The 18,591-nt window shown below is 34.6% G+C and overlaps 1 protein-coding gene across 5 annotated transcripts in view; it reads right to left on the bottom strand.

Annotated features, from left to right (window-relative positions):
• Positions 1 to 14,920, bottom strand: part of mtmr11 (myotubularin related protein 11) — a 91,739-nt gene extending 76,819 nt beyond the window's left edge. For 3 of the 5 annotated variants that reach the window (XR_012391312.1, XR_012391313.1, XM_073924510.1), the window contains exon 1: positions 10,103 to 10,432. Coding sequence is in view for 2 of the 5 variants with exons in the window: in XM_073924510.1 (XP_073780611.1) it covers positions 10,103 to 10,159 (57 nt within the window). In the remaining 3 variants the exon portion in view is untranslated. Of the gene's footprint in view, positions 1 to 10,102; positions 10,440 to 14,472; positions 14,626 to 14,699 lie in introns of those variants that run through there. The other 2 variants (XM_073924511.1, NM_001326441.1) reach the window with 2 other exon arrangements.
• Between the last annotated feature and the right edge of the window lie 3,671 nt (positions 14,921 to 18,591).

The raw sequence follows: 18,591 nt of genomic DNA, 5'->3' as shown, positions 1-18,591 counted from the left end.
TTGGGAATGTGGGAATGCACTGTGCCACCATATAAACCTCACACTGTTAAGTTTATTAGTCATCGCCTGGAGGCACAATAAGCCTTTGTGCAGGGCATCAATCTAGAGCTAAATGAAGCAACGAGAGGCCCCGTGGGACGCTTGAACCTATTGCTTTAAAGAGCCGAGCTATTGTTCAGTGGCTTGCTTGCTTTTTTTTTCTATGCGTGCACCGCTCTCTTCTCTACAAGAAGAGTCAACAAACGGGAACAATGCATCTATTTCTATGAAAGCATTTGAAGTATATTCTGTGTATGTCAGCTCCCAGCAGCATCTAAAAACAGCACTTTTGTTCTTAGGCATATATACAACTGAAATTAGATATCAGTCCTGTCTAGCCGGGACGCGGCCTTTCCTGGGCTTTATTTGCCAACTAAAACAGCTGCATCATCATTCATATTGCTAGCAGGGTTATTACAGTCATATTAAACTGAAACCATTTAAAAACATTTACTAACTGAAAACAATAATGATAATAATATAAATAAAATAATATAAATATATATTTTAAAATGTATATAATAGGTGGGCATAGATTGATTTTTTTAAACTAGATTAAAATGGTTCATTTGAATTCTGCCGAAGGCATTCAGAATATGTGTGATACCCAAATAATTTCTCAAGCCAGGTGGCGCATTAGACCAGGGGCTCATCTCCTGTTTCCAAAATGCATCACAAACTGCTTGAGAAACTGTTCTACTAAGATAACTGGTGATGAAAATAAATAATGTTTAATAAGATGTTCTTGTGTTTACTAACTGTTGATTCAAGTAAACATGAATTTTGAACTGTAGGCCTATATAAGCTTGAAACAGCAATTTTTGATTACATTAATCTGACTAAAGTCCTAACTGAACTAAACAGAAATAGAATTAAGATGTGGAGTATGCATACATTAGTGGCATTATTGAAGTAAACACCGCAATCAAACTATTATCATCATGTAGGACTTTGCCATATTTTCTGACAGGATCCAGACAGGCGGCTGTCAGTGAAGGACCGCACGCACGCACACACACTATGAGAAGTTTTTTATTTTCATTAGCCGTGCGTAATTAAATTCTATAATGCTCTTATCAGTCCTTACTCCTTATTTGTGTCAGGTTCAAGTAGCACCTCCAGCTCTAGCTCGCTCATATTGACAGTTTTGCTCTTTGCATACTCTTCTGCACGACACCAGTAAAAATCGATTGGGTTTAAATCCAGAAAAACATCTCGAAAAACACTGACGATAAACACAAATGAAAAGCGTCCCTGTGTGTACGAGCCTTAAATGTTTACAATGTGATCATTTTTTATGTTTTTAGCCTGAAATCTATTTTATTAGACCAGAAAATATATATTACCATTTTAGTATGACCATGGTAGTGTTAATTAATTAATTAATTAATTAATGTTTTAATGCCATATTAGCAGCCCTGGCTTTATTCATGCCGTATGATCACGGTATTTCTCTATGGTAATGTTACATTTCAAGAAATCCAATATTTTACAACTATCTTGGATACCTACTTCGTAAGCGTAAAAAAATGATCTTATTACTAAAAAAAATTATGCATATCCACGTGGTGAATCAGTAAAGTGAAAAAACACAAACAGGATCTCTTCAGATCAAGAGTGCCCAAACTTTTTCTTATACAGGGCCAAAGACCAAACTCAGGGCTGTGTGCAAAGGGAAATATATCAAGCTGTATTAAAAAGTTGCCATGGATAATTTCCTACTTTATTTCAATATAAATAGAAAACATTACTTTATTCAGATTTAACTACAGCATTATATATTTTAACTTATTTTAATGGAAACATAAGAATTCCACTTATTACACAATGGAGTTTACTGTTGAATACATCAAGCTGCACCTCCCTTTGCCTTGATTTGCTCACTGAGGACTTCTGAACAGTGGTCCATCCATTGAACAACAGGATGTTCATTTTTAAAAATATACATTCACAACATTTAAATCAAACATTAAATCAAAGGTAGTTTTTTGTAGCTTTCGTTTGTAAGGAAAAAAACAGAAGGTTACTTTAAATTAGAAATGACAATGTGTTTTAAAGGCATTAAACCCCAACACTTCCCAAAATCCATCCTTTTTTCTCAGATGAGATGCCAGGTTTAATCAAAGGTTACCAAGGGCCAATTTTGGCCCACAGGCCCTAGTTGGGGCATCTCTGCCTTAGACCAGTTAGAAACCCAAAACACCCAAGCACCACACAACATAAAAACCCTCTCAGAAACATTCACAACCAAACATCAGCCCCCACAAGACCCAAGAACTGTGACAGTGATTTGGTTAGCAAACTCACCACCACCAACAACAACAACAAATAAAAGAAATCGGCAAAACTATTCTATTTAACTACAGATTCCAGCAGTTTGTTTAAAGCCTTTAAAGCTTATTCAGTGTTGTCATGCTAAGACAGTAAAAGAAACCCATGACTCATAAAAGAAAAGCAGTGCAGGAAAAGCGCCAAGTTCAATTAGAGGGTGTGTTGCAGTCTTATTGATGTCTTTTTAAATAAAGTGATTTTTCTTTTTTTCCAAAACGAAGCCTTCAGCAAATCTCTTACTTAAACAACCCCTCATCTCATAGTGAAACCAGATGACGGCATTTGCTTCACTAACATAAACCAAGGTAATTACATACACCACATGTCGCGTACCACTCAAATCAAACAAAGCAACAAAAAAGGAGGGAAAAATCTGCTTTAGGAAGTGGCCCTACAGCAGTATATTTGCATTTACAGTGTGAAGTTTGACCCACGAAGGAACCGCTGAATGAGTCATGTTTACAATTTTACTTTTAAACCATCGACATTCCAGACAAGCTGCTCCCAAGACTCACATCTGAGCTGCAAAACTTAATGACTTTTGAATGGAAAAAGCCAATGTGGAGAAGTCTTGCCACAACTGCTACATTCACAATTCCTTTTCCATCTGTTCATTTACAACACTGGAAAAAAATAAAATAAAATAAAATAAAATAATTATAATAATAATATATGAAGAGTTCAGATGCAAAAACCTCTAAACCCATCAGACCTCTTTTCTTATAAATGAGCATTGTAGGGATAGTTTACAGTTTAACCCAAAGAATGACCAGTCTGGTAGATGAAGAAGAGCCGGAGTCAGAGATTTAAATAAATAAATCAAGTTTACAGAAGATAGTTTGCCGTTTCATTCGCAAAAGCCAGCTTCAACACTCGCAATGAGTTCCTAGGCCGCTCTGCTTACAATCACCAATCAATAACAATTATACTCTCACATAACGTCATTAACTGCTTCATACATAAAGGTGTTCTAACCTGATTGGTTAAAACACAGATAGACTAAAAAAATTTCCACGTGGGGTTCGTGCGTACAATTCTGAACAATATCTAAACATAAACGTCAGACATCCTTTAGACTGATTAGAGCTGACTCCAGACCTGTGAAATAGATCAACAATCAAATAGAACACACACACACAAAGTATAATCTGTTTCTTATCCAAGGCTGACTGTACTCTCAGCCGTCTTTATCAAAACTGGTTACAAAACGGTATAATCTACATTCAGGCAGTTAAAATTGCTTACTACACAAAGTCTATCTTGAATAAAAAGTAGAATAACTTTAAAAGAATTAACAGTAAAAATAGCAAAATCACTTTAGACATTTTAGACAATATTAACTCGTAGAAATAAAAATAAAAACAGTTGATTCCAGTCCTCAGCCCTCAGTTCCACTCAAGGTCTCTGTGACCTCTGACCTAGATTGGTGGCTTCTGAAATTAGGTATAAAGAGACAGGCCAATACACTGAACATTCTTATATTAAGCAATGTGTTAACTTATTCATTAATTAAAATCACTTCACAGTTAAATACTGAGAAACAGGATGATGAAAAGGATAAACGTTGGTCCATGATGAGACGGATTGGAAAGCAGAAATCCGAATCCTTCAGCATTTTCTATCAGGCTCCTCTGATTAGGTTCAGAAGTTTCATTTTATAAGTAATGAAAAGATTATTAGCTAGTAAATAAAATAGCTTTTTTTTCTGTCCCTTTAGACAATTCTTTGTTCTTTAACAAGGTAAATTTTCTCTAGTGTCAAAACCAGCAAAATCCACGTCTGCTTTTTATGCAAAACCCTCTAAATCCACCTATCGGAACAAGACAGTGTAATTAGCTGAAAATGAAGATGCCATTAGGAGTTATTTTACCAAACATAAAACACATTACACAAACCAAATTAAAATGGTCGTGCCGAACTGAGTCTGGTTCTCTCAAGGTTTTTTTTCTTCACTCTCCTATTGGTGGTTTTTTTCCCTCTCCGCTGTCCTCCCTGGCTTGCATGGTTCAGGATCTGAAAAGCTACGCATCAATGGATTTGCTCTTTAGTGTTTGGACTCTCAGTAATGATTTCAAACCACACTGAACTGAGCTAAACTGAACTGAACTTAAACACTAAAAACTGAACTACCCTGATCCAGTTACTATGACCATTAATGTGAAGCTGCTTTGACACAATCTACATTGTAAAAGCGCTATACAAATAAAGCTGAATTGAACTGAATTAAAAACCTGAAATTTAAAATACAAAAATCTGTCAAGTAAGTGGCGGTTCATTCCTCTGTGATAAACCAGGGAAAATGAAGGAAGGAAAATGAATGAATGAAATCTGTCAAGTAAGTGCATTAATCAATACCATTAAAACTGACATTTATTAAATCTGAACAGTCTGTTGTCATTTCTGATATTTGGGATTTAGATTTAATGTAAGCAGAACAATGTAAACGTTGCAAACATTGTAAACCAAGCTTGGTAGATTCAAATAATGTAGAGTAAAAACATTGTAAAACATCAATATCTGTGCATTGTCCATTAATATAAAAAGCTGATCAGATCTGTAGGTATTATGAAGTAATGCAAATAATGTTTAGTTTTATACATCATAATTATATTATTAAAAATAGTCTAAATTAGCAAAAAACACAAGGTAGGCCTACTGGGCAAAGAGGGGATGCCTCTCAGACAATTTTAGAAACTGGCATTCAATCATTCATTGATTCATTCATTCATTCATTCTCACCATACTTAAGGTCTTGGTCTATTGTTGATCCTCATAGCACCCACATGAGACAAAAGAATAGCATCTTAGCTCTGTCTTTCGTGAAATGGAGTTACCGTTTATTGCATAGTAAATCGGACTCAAAGTAGCTTCATGCGCAAAAACACATTATGAAGGCATGTTAAAATCGAAAACGAAAGCAGAATATGTCTCCTCATAAAAGCCGGGGTATCAGTGCGCTGCTACATTAAAAACAAATGATTCGATACGCGCTTCTGATTGGTTCTCGGGATATAGCGGCTTTTGCTGTCAAAGGCATCTGGCGTTTAGCGGCTTTTGCAAACAAACTGTTATTTCTAAATACACTGACGCTGGGATTTAGATAATTTGAAGCAAACCTATATGTTATGGGTGTGAAGTGCCTATAGCATTCACTTAATGCCATTATCTCATTTTGGGCGGAAGCAACGTTTAGTGGCTTTTGCATCTGAAGTCTATATTTTTTTATATATATAAATTTTTATATATACAGTTGAAGTCAGAGTTATTAGCCCCCTTGTTTATTTTTTTCCCCAATTTCTGTTTAACGGAGAGAAGATTTATTCAGCACATTTCTAAACATAATAGTTTTAATAACTCATCTCTAATAACTGATTTATTTTATCTTTGCCATGATGACAGTAAATAATATTTGACTAGATAATTTTCAAGACACTTCTTTACAGCTAAAAGTGACATTTAAAGGCTTAACAAGGATAATTTGGTTAACTAGGCAGGTTAGGATATGTAGGCAAGTTATTGTATAACGATGGTTTGTTTTGACAGTCGGGGAAAATAAAAATAAAAAAATCGCTTAAAGAAACTAATAATTTTGTCCTTAAAATGGATCATAAAAAAATGTAAAACTTCTTTTATTGTAGCTGAAATAAAACAAGACTTTCTCCAGAAGAAAAAAAAATATTACCAGACATACTTTGAAAGTTTCCTTGCTCTATTAAACATAATTTGGGAAATATTTTTGAAAGAAAAAAAATCAAAAGGAAGCTTAAAATTCTGACTTCAACAGTATATATATATATTATTATGGCTCGACAGCGCCATGTATGTGTATATATATATATATATATATATACACACACACACATACATGGCGCTGTCGAGCCATATTAATAATAACAATAATAATAATAATAATGATAATAATTCCTTACATTTTATATAGCGCTTTTCTAAACACTGGCTTCACAAAGGGGCAATCTCCTCATCCACCACCAGTGTGCAGCATCCACCTACCAGGATATGTTGTACGCAGTGAATGCCCTTCCCGCTACAACCAATCACTGGGAAACATCCATACCTATACCAGCGACCTTCTTGCTGTGTGTGCTAGGTTATTTGTTTTATTTCGGCTAGAATAAAAGCCGTTTTGAATGTTTTAAACACCATTTTAGGGACAAAATTATTAGCCCCTTTAAGCTAATTTTTTTTCTCGATAATCTACAGAACAAACCATCATTATACAATAACTTGCCTAATTACCCTATCCTGCCTAGTTAACCTAATAACCTAGTTAAGCCTTTAAAGAAATTTAGAAATGTGTTGCTCAGGGACATGGACACCTCCAAATGATGGTAAAAGAGTCAAATACTGTATTTATAAGATATAATTCACCTAAAAATATAATTTTTGTCTTCATATAATGCTGTATTCGCAGCCGGGAAGTCACACGTGATGTAAGCTGCTGACTGTGCGGGCATGCACCCTACTTTATGATAGACACGCTCGCGCATCTACTTTAGTTAACAGAACCTGCATAGACTGTGAATAAGAGATAATAAAGTTGTAAATAATATTCAGTTTGTGGCACAGAGTGATTGTTTCAGAGCCGAGCGTGAAGTATGAATAAGCACTTAGCAGTGAAAATGAAACCGAAAGCGTGCACATTATTTAAATGATCATATCGCATTTTAGAGTTATGATTGCGACAAGCATTTGATATGTTTTTTCTTACATAGCAAACACATAGTTGTGCATGAAATGTTTAGAGTGTCAGTATAACTACTCTAGCCTGTATAATGTTGATTTTACCAGTGAATTAAATGGTCTAATAATGTTGTCAATGACAAATTGCAAGCATAGGCCTTTTTCTCAAACATAATTCAACATCAGAATTGTAAGTAGTATAGAATTATTTATAGAAACCAGAAGACCTACACATAATAATAATATTGTTGCTTTACCATTTGTTTGAGAAAAAACAACAATCTCATTTTAAGCTTTAATTTTCATCTAGAGAATCGTGAAAAAATTGTGATCTTTATTTTAAGCAAAAAAAATAAATAAATCGTGATTCCCATTTTAGCCAGATAACGCTTTTTTATTTATCACGATAACGATCATTTTTCGATATATTGTGCAGCCCTAACACTGACTTACATTTTCTGATGTCTGGCAAGCCAGTAATGAGCGATTCCAGCGTTATGGATGACTTTTGCAGTAAAAACGTAAATCATAAATTCACAGAGAAAGTATGCTTACATTACACTCACCGGCCACTTTATTAGGTACACCTTACTAGTACTGAGTTGGACCCCCTTTTGCCTTCAATACTGCCTTGATCCTTCCTGGCATAGATTCAACAAGGTACTGGAAATATTCCTCAGAGATTTTACTCCATATTGACATGATAGCCTCACGCAGTTGCTGCAGATTTGTCGGCTGCACATCCATGATTTAATCTCCCGTTTCACCACATCCCAAAGGTGCACTATTGGATTAAATCCTGGTGACTGTGGAGGTCATTTGAGTAGAGTGAACTCATTGTCTTGTTCAAGAAACCAGTCAGAGATGACTGAGATGCGTGTGGTGCGATCTGGTCTTCTGCTGCTGTGGCCTAGACGCCTTAAGGTTTGAAGTGCTGTGCGTTCATAGATGCTCTTCTGCATACTTCGGTTGTAACGAGTAGTTATTTGAGTTGCTGCCATCTGATTGGCTGATTTGAAATTTGCATTAAGGAACAGGTGTACCTAATAAAGTGACCATTGTATATCAAAACATCAGTTTATATTTTCCGAATCAATTCAACACCGAGTTATGGGATCAGAAAAATATCAATCTGTGAACTGTTTTTATACTTTATAAATAAACATGCGCTATGGAAGAGACCAAAAAAGTATGACAATTTACAGTATATAACATACTTTATAAGAGTTGGCTCTCTATAGAACATTTTTTTCATTTATGAGGAAAGCTTGGTTATGGATGTGAACGTCTCTCCGTTATTGATGTGACAGATGTTAAATTGCCACTTGTGGGATTTTGTCAATCAAATATAACAGTTTGAAAACATTCCCAAAGACTTTTTTTAATAGAAGCCTAAGCAAAAACCTAGAAGGGTTTCACTAATTTGGTGTCGCTATTCAAGGTTGACATTTGCATTTAACTGCTCTAATGGATATTCATCTCCCACACAACTACTGAGTTCAGTGTCATTTAAAAAAAAAATGGAAACAGGCAGATGTTGTGCACATCAGGGCCTCTACTACGCGCTCCAGAATCTGAGGGTGGAGGCATCTGCTAGCAGTTTTCCCCCCAGAGGCTGCTTAAAATAGCCAGGGAAGAAAAGCTGTGCAGTAGAGGTGAACACGAGCTGAATAATACAGCTGAAGAAAGCAGACGATTAGCTCAACTCTAAATGAAAACCGTCATCCTTTAGTCACTCTCGTGTCATTCAGACCATTCTTTACTGACATCCTTAATAAAAGACAAAGGGAGTTGTCGGGCAGAATGGTGTAATCTACTCTTTTCCATATAACTAAAGTAAAGGGTGTATACCAACAAACTCTGATTTAAAAAAGGGCTAATAATACAGTGTTAATATGATTTTCTGTATTTTAGGCCATATTTGTCTATTTTGCATTGTGTCATTTTAAAGTTCACGGCATAACTTACAGTTTATAATTTTACCAATCAATCAATAACTACACTTGTTATTAAGCAATTAAAAAAAGATAAGAAAAACATACAGATAAATATATATTTCACACTCACTGGCCACTTTATTAGAGACACCTTACTTGTACCACATCCCAAAGGTGCACTGAGTTGCTGCCATGTGATTGGCTGATTAGAAATTGCGTTAACGAGCAGTTGGACAGGTGTACCTAATAAAGTGGCCGGTGAGTGTTCATATTTTGAACAAAATATTTTTTTAATAATCAAAGTGGGAGAGTTATTCAAACATTTTAAAACAGCGACAAAGCAATCCCAGTCATATTCTGTCCACTGAAGAAAATTTGCTTTTTTATTTTTCATACACTAAGAATAGCCTCCACAGATTCTCGACAATTCAGAGTTTTGAAATGAACTGGAACCATGCAAATGATGTCATAATTGCAAAAAGTGAGTTATAAAGAAGTATTTATAGTCATTTAAGTATTCAGTGTTTGGACTTTCAGCAGTGAAATTAAAAACAGAACAGAACTAAACTGAACTTCAACTCTAAAAACTGGACTGACTTCTATGTTAAGCTGCTTTGACACAATCTACATTGTAAATGTGCTGTAGAAATAAACATAAATTGAATTGAATAGTCAGAAGTATGGTCCAAAATTCATAATCACAGCATATGAAAAAAACACTACAATATAAAAATATGTAAACTTAGAAAACTTAATCTATTTTAGTAAAAAAAAAAAAAAAGCTGACCAGCACATCAGCAGACTGTGGTCAACTCCATTAAACAGTGTTTCTATTGACCTGAATGAAGTTTCCAGAAAATGTGACTAATTTCACTTGCATGAAACTTGCATAAACAAACAGCCATCAGTTACAAACTTACTGACAGATGAAATAACAAAACGACACATGTTCTTTGTCCGTCAAAATCCTTTTTTCATATTTTAATATGGAGTACGACGTCTCTCTCTCTCACACACACACCGCAGAATTGAGAAGAAAAAGCGCTAGAATTATTCACATCATTATTAAAGCTAACGTTAATCTGAACGCTTACCTTCATGTCGGGCACCATCTGCCTCACTTTAAAGGTGGTTTTGGATCCTGTCAACATGATTTCAACATAAAAGGGCTCTGGACGAACGCTATCAGCATAAATAGTGTATCCGAAGGAGGTTTAGCGGTAAATGTATGATCCTCTCCATGTATACGTTACAGAAATCGGATGGTCCACGTCCAGTCTGCATCATTAAAGCGCTTTCACACATTTCTCCATCCTAACCATGTCAATATAGTGAATTATTCGCGATATCACATCTATTTTTGCTGCACAGAAAACCCGCTTTTTTCCTGAGCATTTGTTTACAGCTCCTTCGCCATAGTGTGTAATGACACGGGTGTTACTGAGTAACAAAAACCAGCAGGACCGAGTCTCTTAAAGGGCCAGCAGCGCCAAAACACACCGAACAGTCTCAAACACAAAATGAGCTGCAGATTTATTTGGACGTGCGTACCACAGAACTAAATCAACTATTTATGCAATATGCTTACAGTAAATAGCAATTTCTTTACGAAATACCCGCATGAACTTGACTGTTTGTGCAATACACATCGGAAAATGCTGCAATTTGCAATCTATCCCGGAATGCAACGCAACTGTTTTGGTCCTTCATTTACCTTGTGATAAATTAACTTAAGTCAGCACCAGCTATATTAAGACCTAACCTTGTATTGGGTCAGGTTTACCTTTTTATTGCATTAAAGATATATAAAAATATATAAAGAAATACTTTTTTGCTAAAAAAAAATATTAAAGGGAACCTATTACGTCCCTTTTTACAAGATGCCAAACAAGTCTCTGATGTCCCACCAGCTCCCAAAAAAAAAAAAAAAAAAAAACTGACAAGCCTATTGATGAATAATATAGTTGGAGTGTGTGTTAAAGAGATTTACCCAACAAATTAAATTTACTCACTATTGAGAATCTTTCTTCTGTTAAAGATAAAAAGGGATATTTTGAAAAATGTTAGAAACCTGCAACCATTGGCTTACCATAGGAAAACAAATACCATGGAAGTCAATGGTTACAGATTTCCAACATTTTCAAAATATCTTGTGTTTAACGGTTCAGGCTGATAATGCACCATGTCATAAAGCATGAATCATCTCAGACTGGTTTCTTTAACATGACAATGAGTTCATACAGTAAAAATGAAAGTGACAATGTGACAAAAATGACAACGAGAAGAAAGAAACTCAAAGGTTTGAAACAATTAAAGGGCGAGTAAATGATAAAAAAAAAATGGTAACACTTCAGCTTGGGTCACAATTCACGGTATTAAACCACTACAATATTAAACTAACACTACAAGCTTAATACTAATGAGCTGCTTATTAGTAGTTAGTAAGGTAGAAGTTGGATTTAAGATTTGCGTAGGATTAAGGATGCAGAAAAATAACTAATACTTTAGAACTAATAAACAGTTCATAACTTAATAAAAACATGTAGGGTTACAAAAATTCAATCATGTTGTCCCAACACAAACGGATCAAGTTAACATAACAAATTTAGGTGGATTGAACATAAAAAAATAAACTACCCCCCCCCCCCCAAAAAAAATCTCAAGAACTGTGTGGTTTCAGTTCATTATAAATTAGTTTGAACAAGCAACACTTTTTTGACTGTAGGCAGGTAATAAGCTATTAGCATGAATTGTGACCTAAACTAAAGTGTTACCACAAAATAGTCATTTTTAAATAAACTACCCCTTTAAATATTGTTCCACCAAATGCACAAAGAACCAATACAATAATGTTTAGAAGTTATTTTACAAACAATCTGTTCAGACTCACTGTAAAAACAGTTTAGTTGACTTAAAAAAAAAGTGAGTACACTTGTAAAAATAATCCTGATTACCTTAAATTTTTACGCGGAATCAGATTAACCTTATGAATCCATTGAACTTATATTATGTTAAACTGACTTAAAACAGCTAGCGTAACTTATTAAACAAAGTTAATCATGTTCTAACTTAATTTTATAAGTTACAATGACCCAAAACTATATGCTGTCAGGACTAATTGATCATAATTTTACAGTGTAAACCCTTTGGCTTAAGATTATTAGGCAATTAACTGTGCATAACTCTAAAATAATTCAATAAGTGAACTTTACACTTTTAAGTTAAAAGAGATTTACTTGGATTTTTAAGTAAATTCAACGTGTTACTTTAAAGGCAATAGACATAACTTTAAGCAATCACTTCAGAGAAAAAAAAAAGTTGACTCAACTTAAAAATGTAAGGCAACTTGCTTTACAGGTTTTTTTTTTAATTGACTAAACTTTTAGCCCAAGTACTGCACTTAACTTGATTTAAGTAGAGTCAACAACAACAAAAAAGCTCTGCAGTAGGTTGCCGTATAATTTTAAGCTGAGTCAACTTTTTTTTAACAGTGCACTTGACTTTCCATACGCTGTAAACAATCCTGGTTGCCTTAAATTAAGCTGAATCAAACAAAATTTTTGAATCCATTGAACTTATATTATGTTAAACTGACTTAAAACAGCTTGCGTAACTTATAAAATTAAGTTAGAACATGATTAATTCAGTTTAATAAGTTACAATGACCTAAAACATATGCTGTCAGGACTAATTGATTATATATTTTTTACAGTGTAAACCCATTGGCTTAAAATTATTAGGCAATTACTGTGCATAATTTTCTTAAATAAATTAAAGTGAACTTAACACTTGTTAGCTACGGGAGATTTACTAAGATTTTTAAAGTAAAATTAACGTGTTACTTTTAAGGCAATGGACTTAATTTTTTAAGCAATCACTTCACAGAAACAAAAAAAGTTGACTCAACTTAAAATTTTAGGGCAACTTGCTTCACAGCTTTTATTAATTGACTCGCCTTTTAATCCAAGTACTGCACTTAACATGATTTAAGTAGCATCAGCTATATATAAAAAAAAAAATAAAAAAAAAGCTCTGCGGTAAGTTGCTGTACAATTTGAAGCTGAGTCAACTTTTTTAACAGTGCACTCAACATTTTCAAACAATTGTAACAATTGCCTTAAATTTTGAAGCTGAAACACATCAACCTTATGAGTCCATTGAACTTATATTATGTTAAACTGACTTAAAACAGCTTGCGTAACTTATAAAATTAAGTTAGAACATGATTAATTCAGTTTAATAAGTTACAATGACCTAAAACATATGCTGTCAGGACTAATTGATTATATATTTTTACAGTGTAAACCCATTGGCTTAAAATTATTAGGCAATTACTGTGCATAATTTTCTTAAATAAATTAAAGTGAACTTAACACTTGTTAGCTACGGGAGATTTACTAAGATTTTTAAAGTAAAATCAACGTGTTACTTTTAAGGCAATGGACTTAATTTTTTAAGCAATCACTTCACAGAAACAAAAAAAGTTGACTCAACTTAAAATTTTAGGGCAACTTGCTTCACAGCTTTTATTAATTGACTCGCCTTTTAATCCAAGTACTGCACTTAACATGATTTAAGTAGCATCAGCTATAAAAAAAATAAAAAAATAAAAAAAAAAGCTCTGCGGTAAGTTGCTGTACAATTTGAAGCTGAGTCAACTTTTTTTAACAGTGCACTCAACATTTTCAAACAATTGTAACAATTGCCTTAAATTTTGAAGCTGAAACACATCAACCTTATGAGTCCATTGAACTTATATTATGTTAAACTGACTTAAAACAGCTTGCGTAACTGATAAAATTAAGTTAGAACATGATTCATTCAGCTTAATAAGTTACAATGACATAAAACATATGCTTTCAGGACTAATTGATTATATAATTTTTACATTGTAAACCCATTGGCTTAAAACTATTAGGCAATTACTGTGCATAATTTTATTAAATAAATTATGTGAACTAAACACTTTAAAAAGTAAAATCAATGTGTTACTTTAAAGGCAATGGACTTACTTTTTTAAGCAATCACTTCACAGAAAAAAAAATTGACTCAACTTAAAATTGTAAGGCAACTTGCTTCACAGCTTTTTTGAATTGACTCAACTTTTCATCCAAGTACTGCACTTCACTCGATTTGAGTAAACTAAACAAAAAAAAAAAGCTCTGCAGTGAACTACCGTATAATTTTAAGCTGAGTCAACTTTTTTTTACAGCACACTTGACATTTCCATACACCGTAAACAATCCTGGTTGCCTTAAATTTTTAATCTGAATCCATTAAAATTTATGAATACATTAAACTTATATTATGTTAAACTGACTTAAAACAGCTTGCGTAACTTATAAAATTGAGTTAAAGTATAATTAATTCAGTTAAATAAGTTACAATGACCTAAAACATATGCTGTCAGGACTAATTGATCATATTTGTTTTTACAGTGTAGCTGGTCTTTTAGTTTAGTTACCTTGTCAATGCAGGATCAAAGAACCATTTCACAGCAACTTCCAAACCGCAGATAGAGACAGCAGAAGAGGTTCAGCATCAGTATCGAGCTGGATATGAACCGATGCAGTGTGTGTGTGTCGTTGTGGAAAAGGCTTGCTCTTGAAATGGATACCTGCAAAGCAAAAACAAATGAAAACTGATCCCAAAGATATCAGTGTTGCGATTACTAATTCATCAGACTCTCACTTTGAATTTATTAGAGCAAAAGAACTCGCAGCTGATGGCCCACAAAAATACTTCATAAATAAAACAAAGATCTCAAATACCAATCTGGCAACCGCTGAAATAGAAAGAATTATTTCGCACATCCAGTGGGAAGTGAACCACCCTTTGGCAATTAAATGTACAACTTCATCAGGGAGAGTGAACTTTATTTATTCTTTAGCCTGTAAACTGTGTCCTGACACAAGGCAAAGATCACATGCTGTGGTAATTAGCAGTCTTAAATGGCAGACAGGGCTTGCTGTGAATTAAATTTAAATGACTTCACCTTGAAGTAACTTCAGACACTTGGGGACATTCGTTTCTTTGCTTTTTAGTTTTGTTCTTGTTAAATTTAATGCATTATATATATTCATATATACACTACCTGACAAAAGTCTTGTCGCCTATCTAAGTTTTAGGAACAACAAATAATAACTGGACTTCTAGTCGATCATTTGGTATCAGAAGTGGTTTATATGAAAGGCAAAGGCCTCTAGATTACTCTTATTTTACCAAATTAAAATATGATCATGTCTTGAATTTTAATGATTTAATTAGGACAGTAAGGTCTGACTTTGCTTAGACAAAAGTCCTGTCACCTAACAGAAATAATGTCCAGTATAGAATATAAAGTCATGCTGCAGTGGAAACAGAATGAATATTGTGTACGACTCCCACGAGCTTGGAGAACTGCATCCATACATCTCTGCAATGACTCAAATCACTCATTAATAAAGTCATCTGGAATGGCAAAGAAAGCGTTCTTGCAGGACTCCTCCATCTTACCCCAGATATGCTCAATAATGTTCATGTCTGGTGACTGGGCTGGCCAATCCTATAGCAGCTTGACCTTCTTTGCTTTCAGGAACTTTGATGTTGCAAATTAAAGGGATGGTTTAACCAAACATATGTTTATTCACCATTTACAGTACTAATCCTCTTTTGTTGAACGTAACCCTCCCATCACCCTTGTGCATGTATAATTAACATTGTTTTTTTTTTTTTTGCTTCAGATTGAATGACTTTTCATAATTTAATGGGGGAAAACTTTCATTCATTCATTCATTTTCTTGTCGGCTTAGTCCCTTTATTAATCTGGGGTGGCCACAGCGGAATGAACCACCAACTTATCCAGCAAGTTTTTACACAGCGGATGCCCTTCCAGCTGCAACCCATCTCTGGGAAATGAGGGAAAACTTGGTAAACATAAAATGAACATGATATTATTTTTTTAATGCCCTGTACACATTTTGTAACATCCGTGTTCTTTGGGGTCAACACCAACACCAGGGTCTTTTAGCTGTATAAAACATAAGAAATATTAAAAATGTACATATTTGTTTTGGGTGATATTGAGGTCACAATAACATGCTATGATTTTATAATATGCACAATCATTTTATATGTTAGCGAGGCAGGGGCGCAGTAGGTAGAGCTGTCGCCTCACAGCAAGAAGGTTGCTGGGTCGAACCTCGGCTCAGTTGGCGTTTCTGTGTGGAGTTTGCATGTTCTCCCTGCGTTCACGTGGGTTTTCTCCAGGTGCTCCAGTTTCCCCCACAGTCCAAAGACATGCAGTACAGGTGAATTGGGTAGGCTAAATTGTGTGAATGTGTGTGTGGATGTTTCCCAGAGATAGGTTGCAGCTGGAAGGGCATCCGCTGCGTAAAAACCTGCTGGATAAGTTGGCGGTTCATTCCGCTGTGGCGACCCCGGATTGAATGAATGATTTTATATGTTAAGTATAACAAAAAAATACAAAAATAAAAAAGTAACAACCATACCTGTAGTATTGTGAGAACCACTGACAGTTCACATGACATGGTGGAGGGGAAAATCATATTCTTGCGAGAACTATATAACTAATATATATAGATATTTCCTGTGTTTTTTTTTGTGGGAGGGGAAAACATAATTCACATGGCTAATAGAGCAGGTGCAAAGCTATAAAAGCTTGCACAGAATCTTCTAAACCATTTCTCTTTGTGCTTTGTGGGCTCCCGAAGCTCTCGCAATTGAAAATGGCCTCTAAGCAAAGGTTTTCAGTCAGTGAGACAGTTTTAGTGGAAAAAAGGTGTTGGCAGATTTTAGGGTTACAAGAATATTTTAATTTGCTTGTTTTCAAGATTCTTCAAAATAGCTTTCTGTGTGTTCAATTGTAGAAGGAAACTCAAGTAATTTAATAAATAAATTACCAAATTTTCTTTTTTGGGTGAGCCAAAAATGAAAACATGCTTAATTCTTTCTTAGGCCATCCAAAATGTAAAGAATTTAGTTTTTTTCATCCGAACAAATTCAGAGATTTTTTATAAACCCTGGGCTGTATATTAACCCAACACTTATATACAAACATGACAGCTGGGGGAAAAAAAAAAAAAAAAAAAAAAAAAGTTAAATCTAAAAACTAGCCTAATGTTGGGTTTATGCTCACTTGACACCAAACTGTTAGTACAACCAGGCATTTTTACAGTGAAAAGCTTTTATTTATTTTTTTTTAACAAACATTAGGATTTAAGCTTCACATGGTTTCTTCCAGTGAAAATAATACTAAACATGGCTTTCTCCTCAGCAAACTTCATCTTATTAGAATCAGGAAATGTAAAGATATTACTCAACATTTACAAGTGATAACAGTTCTAAACAAATATTTGAGTGGACTTTGATATGTGGACAACTTGAATGTTTTCATTTTCTTTTTACACTGGAGAAAGTGTTATTATGCAATGAATCCAACCATAGATGACTTCCAGTGGTCACTATAATCCTGGACCAGGCCGTATCCCGAGCAGATGCTGTGATGGTCGTGGAAAGCATAATTCCTGAAAGACCCCAGTGACAGACAAGTTTCCGCAATGATCCTGTGGATTAGTCTGAACACCTGCCGATGACCTACTCAAACCTGCTGCTTCTCTGCGATGGACGTCCAGTGTTCTCCAGTCCCCGGCGCCTAGAATGCAGCTCTGCACAAGAAGTTTGGCCAGAGGAGAAATGGTCGTGCCCAACTGAGCCTGTTTTCTCTCAAGTTTTTTTTTTTTCACTTTCGTCACTTGGTGAAGTTTGCTCCTCGCCACTGGCTTGCTTGGTTTGGGACTTGTGGAGCTGCGCATCGATGGACTTGCTCTTCAATGTTTGGACATTCAGCAGTGATAATTAAACCACACTGAACTGAACTTCAACGCTGAAATTGAAACTGTCAGTCCAGTCTTCAATTTACTAGATCTTCTATGTTAAGCTGCACTGACACAATCTACATTGCAAACGTGCTATAGAAATAAAGATGAATTGAATTGTGAATTTGGGCTAAGGAACAAACTTTGTTGGAAAAAACCTGTTTAACTGCTAGTTAATGAGAAGTAGGCAGCAACTCAATGCACTTAGGCACACAATCAAAACGGTATGCTTTAGTTCAAACAGATGATCAGAATTGGGAAGAAAAGGGACTTGACTGAACATGATTTCAACATGAGTTGTAGTGGTTCATGCACAAATCCAACATTGGGTTAATTTTTTACTTTAAAAAAATGTACCTTTTAACTCATCTGTTTAAAAACAATTGGTTGTTGCAACTCAAAACCAAACCATTGGGTTAAAAAGTGTCATTTAAAACTAAAGTTGGGTTTGTCCATATTTGAGGTCATGAGTAGGAAGAGAATCTATGGATGCTTTTTGCTATTTTTGAGCAGAATCTTGTATAAAGAAATGGTCCTATTGAATAAATTCAGCTGTTAGGTTAGTCCATATTACACCCAGAAATGGGTTGAAATAACACAGCATTTTTGGGGGGTTTTACATTGTACTACTTTAAAAACTGATTTGTAAATAAATCATACAAACATTGGCATATTATTTAATTAATTAACTGAAACTGATTTAACCA

The sequence above is a fragment of the Danio rerio genome, chromosome 16 (assembly GCF_049306965.1).
Source record: "Danio rerio strain Tuebingen ecotype United States chromosome 16, GRCz12tu, whole genome shotgun sequence".
Classification (NCBI taxonomy): Eukaryota; Metazoa; Chordata; class Actinopteri; order Cypriniformes; family Danionidae; genus Danio; species Danio rerio.
Note: the sequence above shows the minus strand (reverse complement) of the source record. Positions and strands in the feature narration are given on the sequence as shown.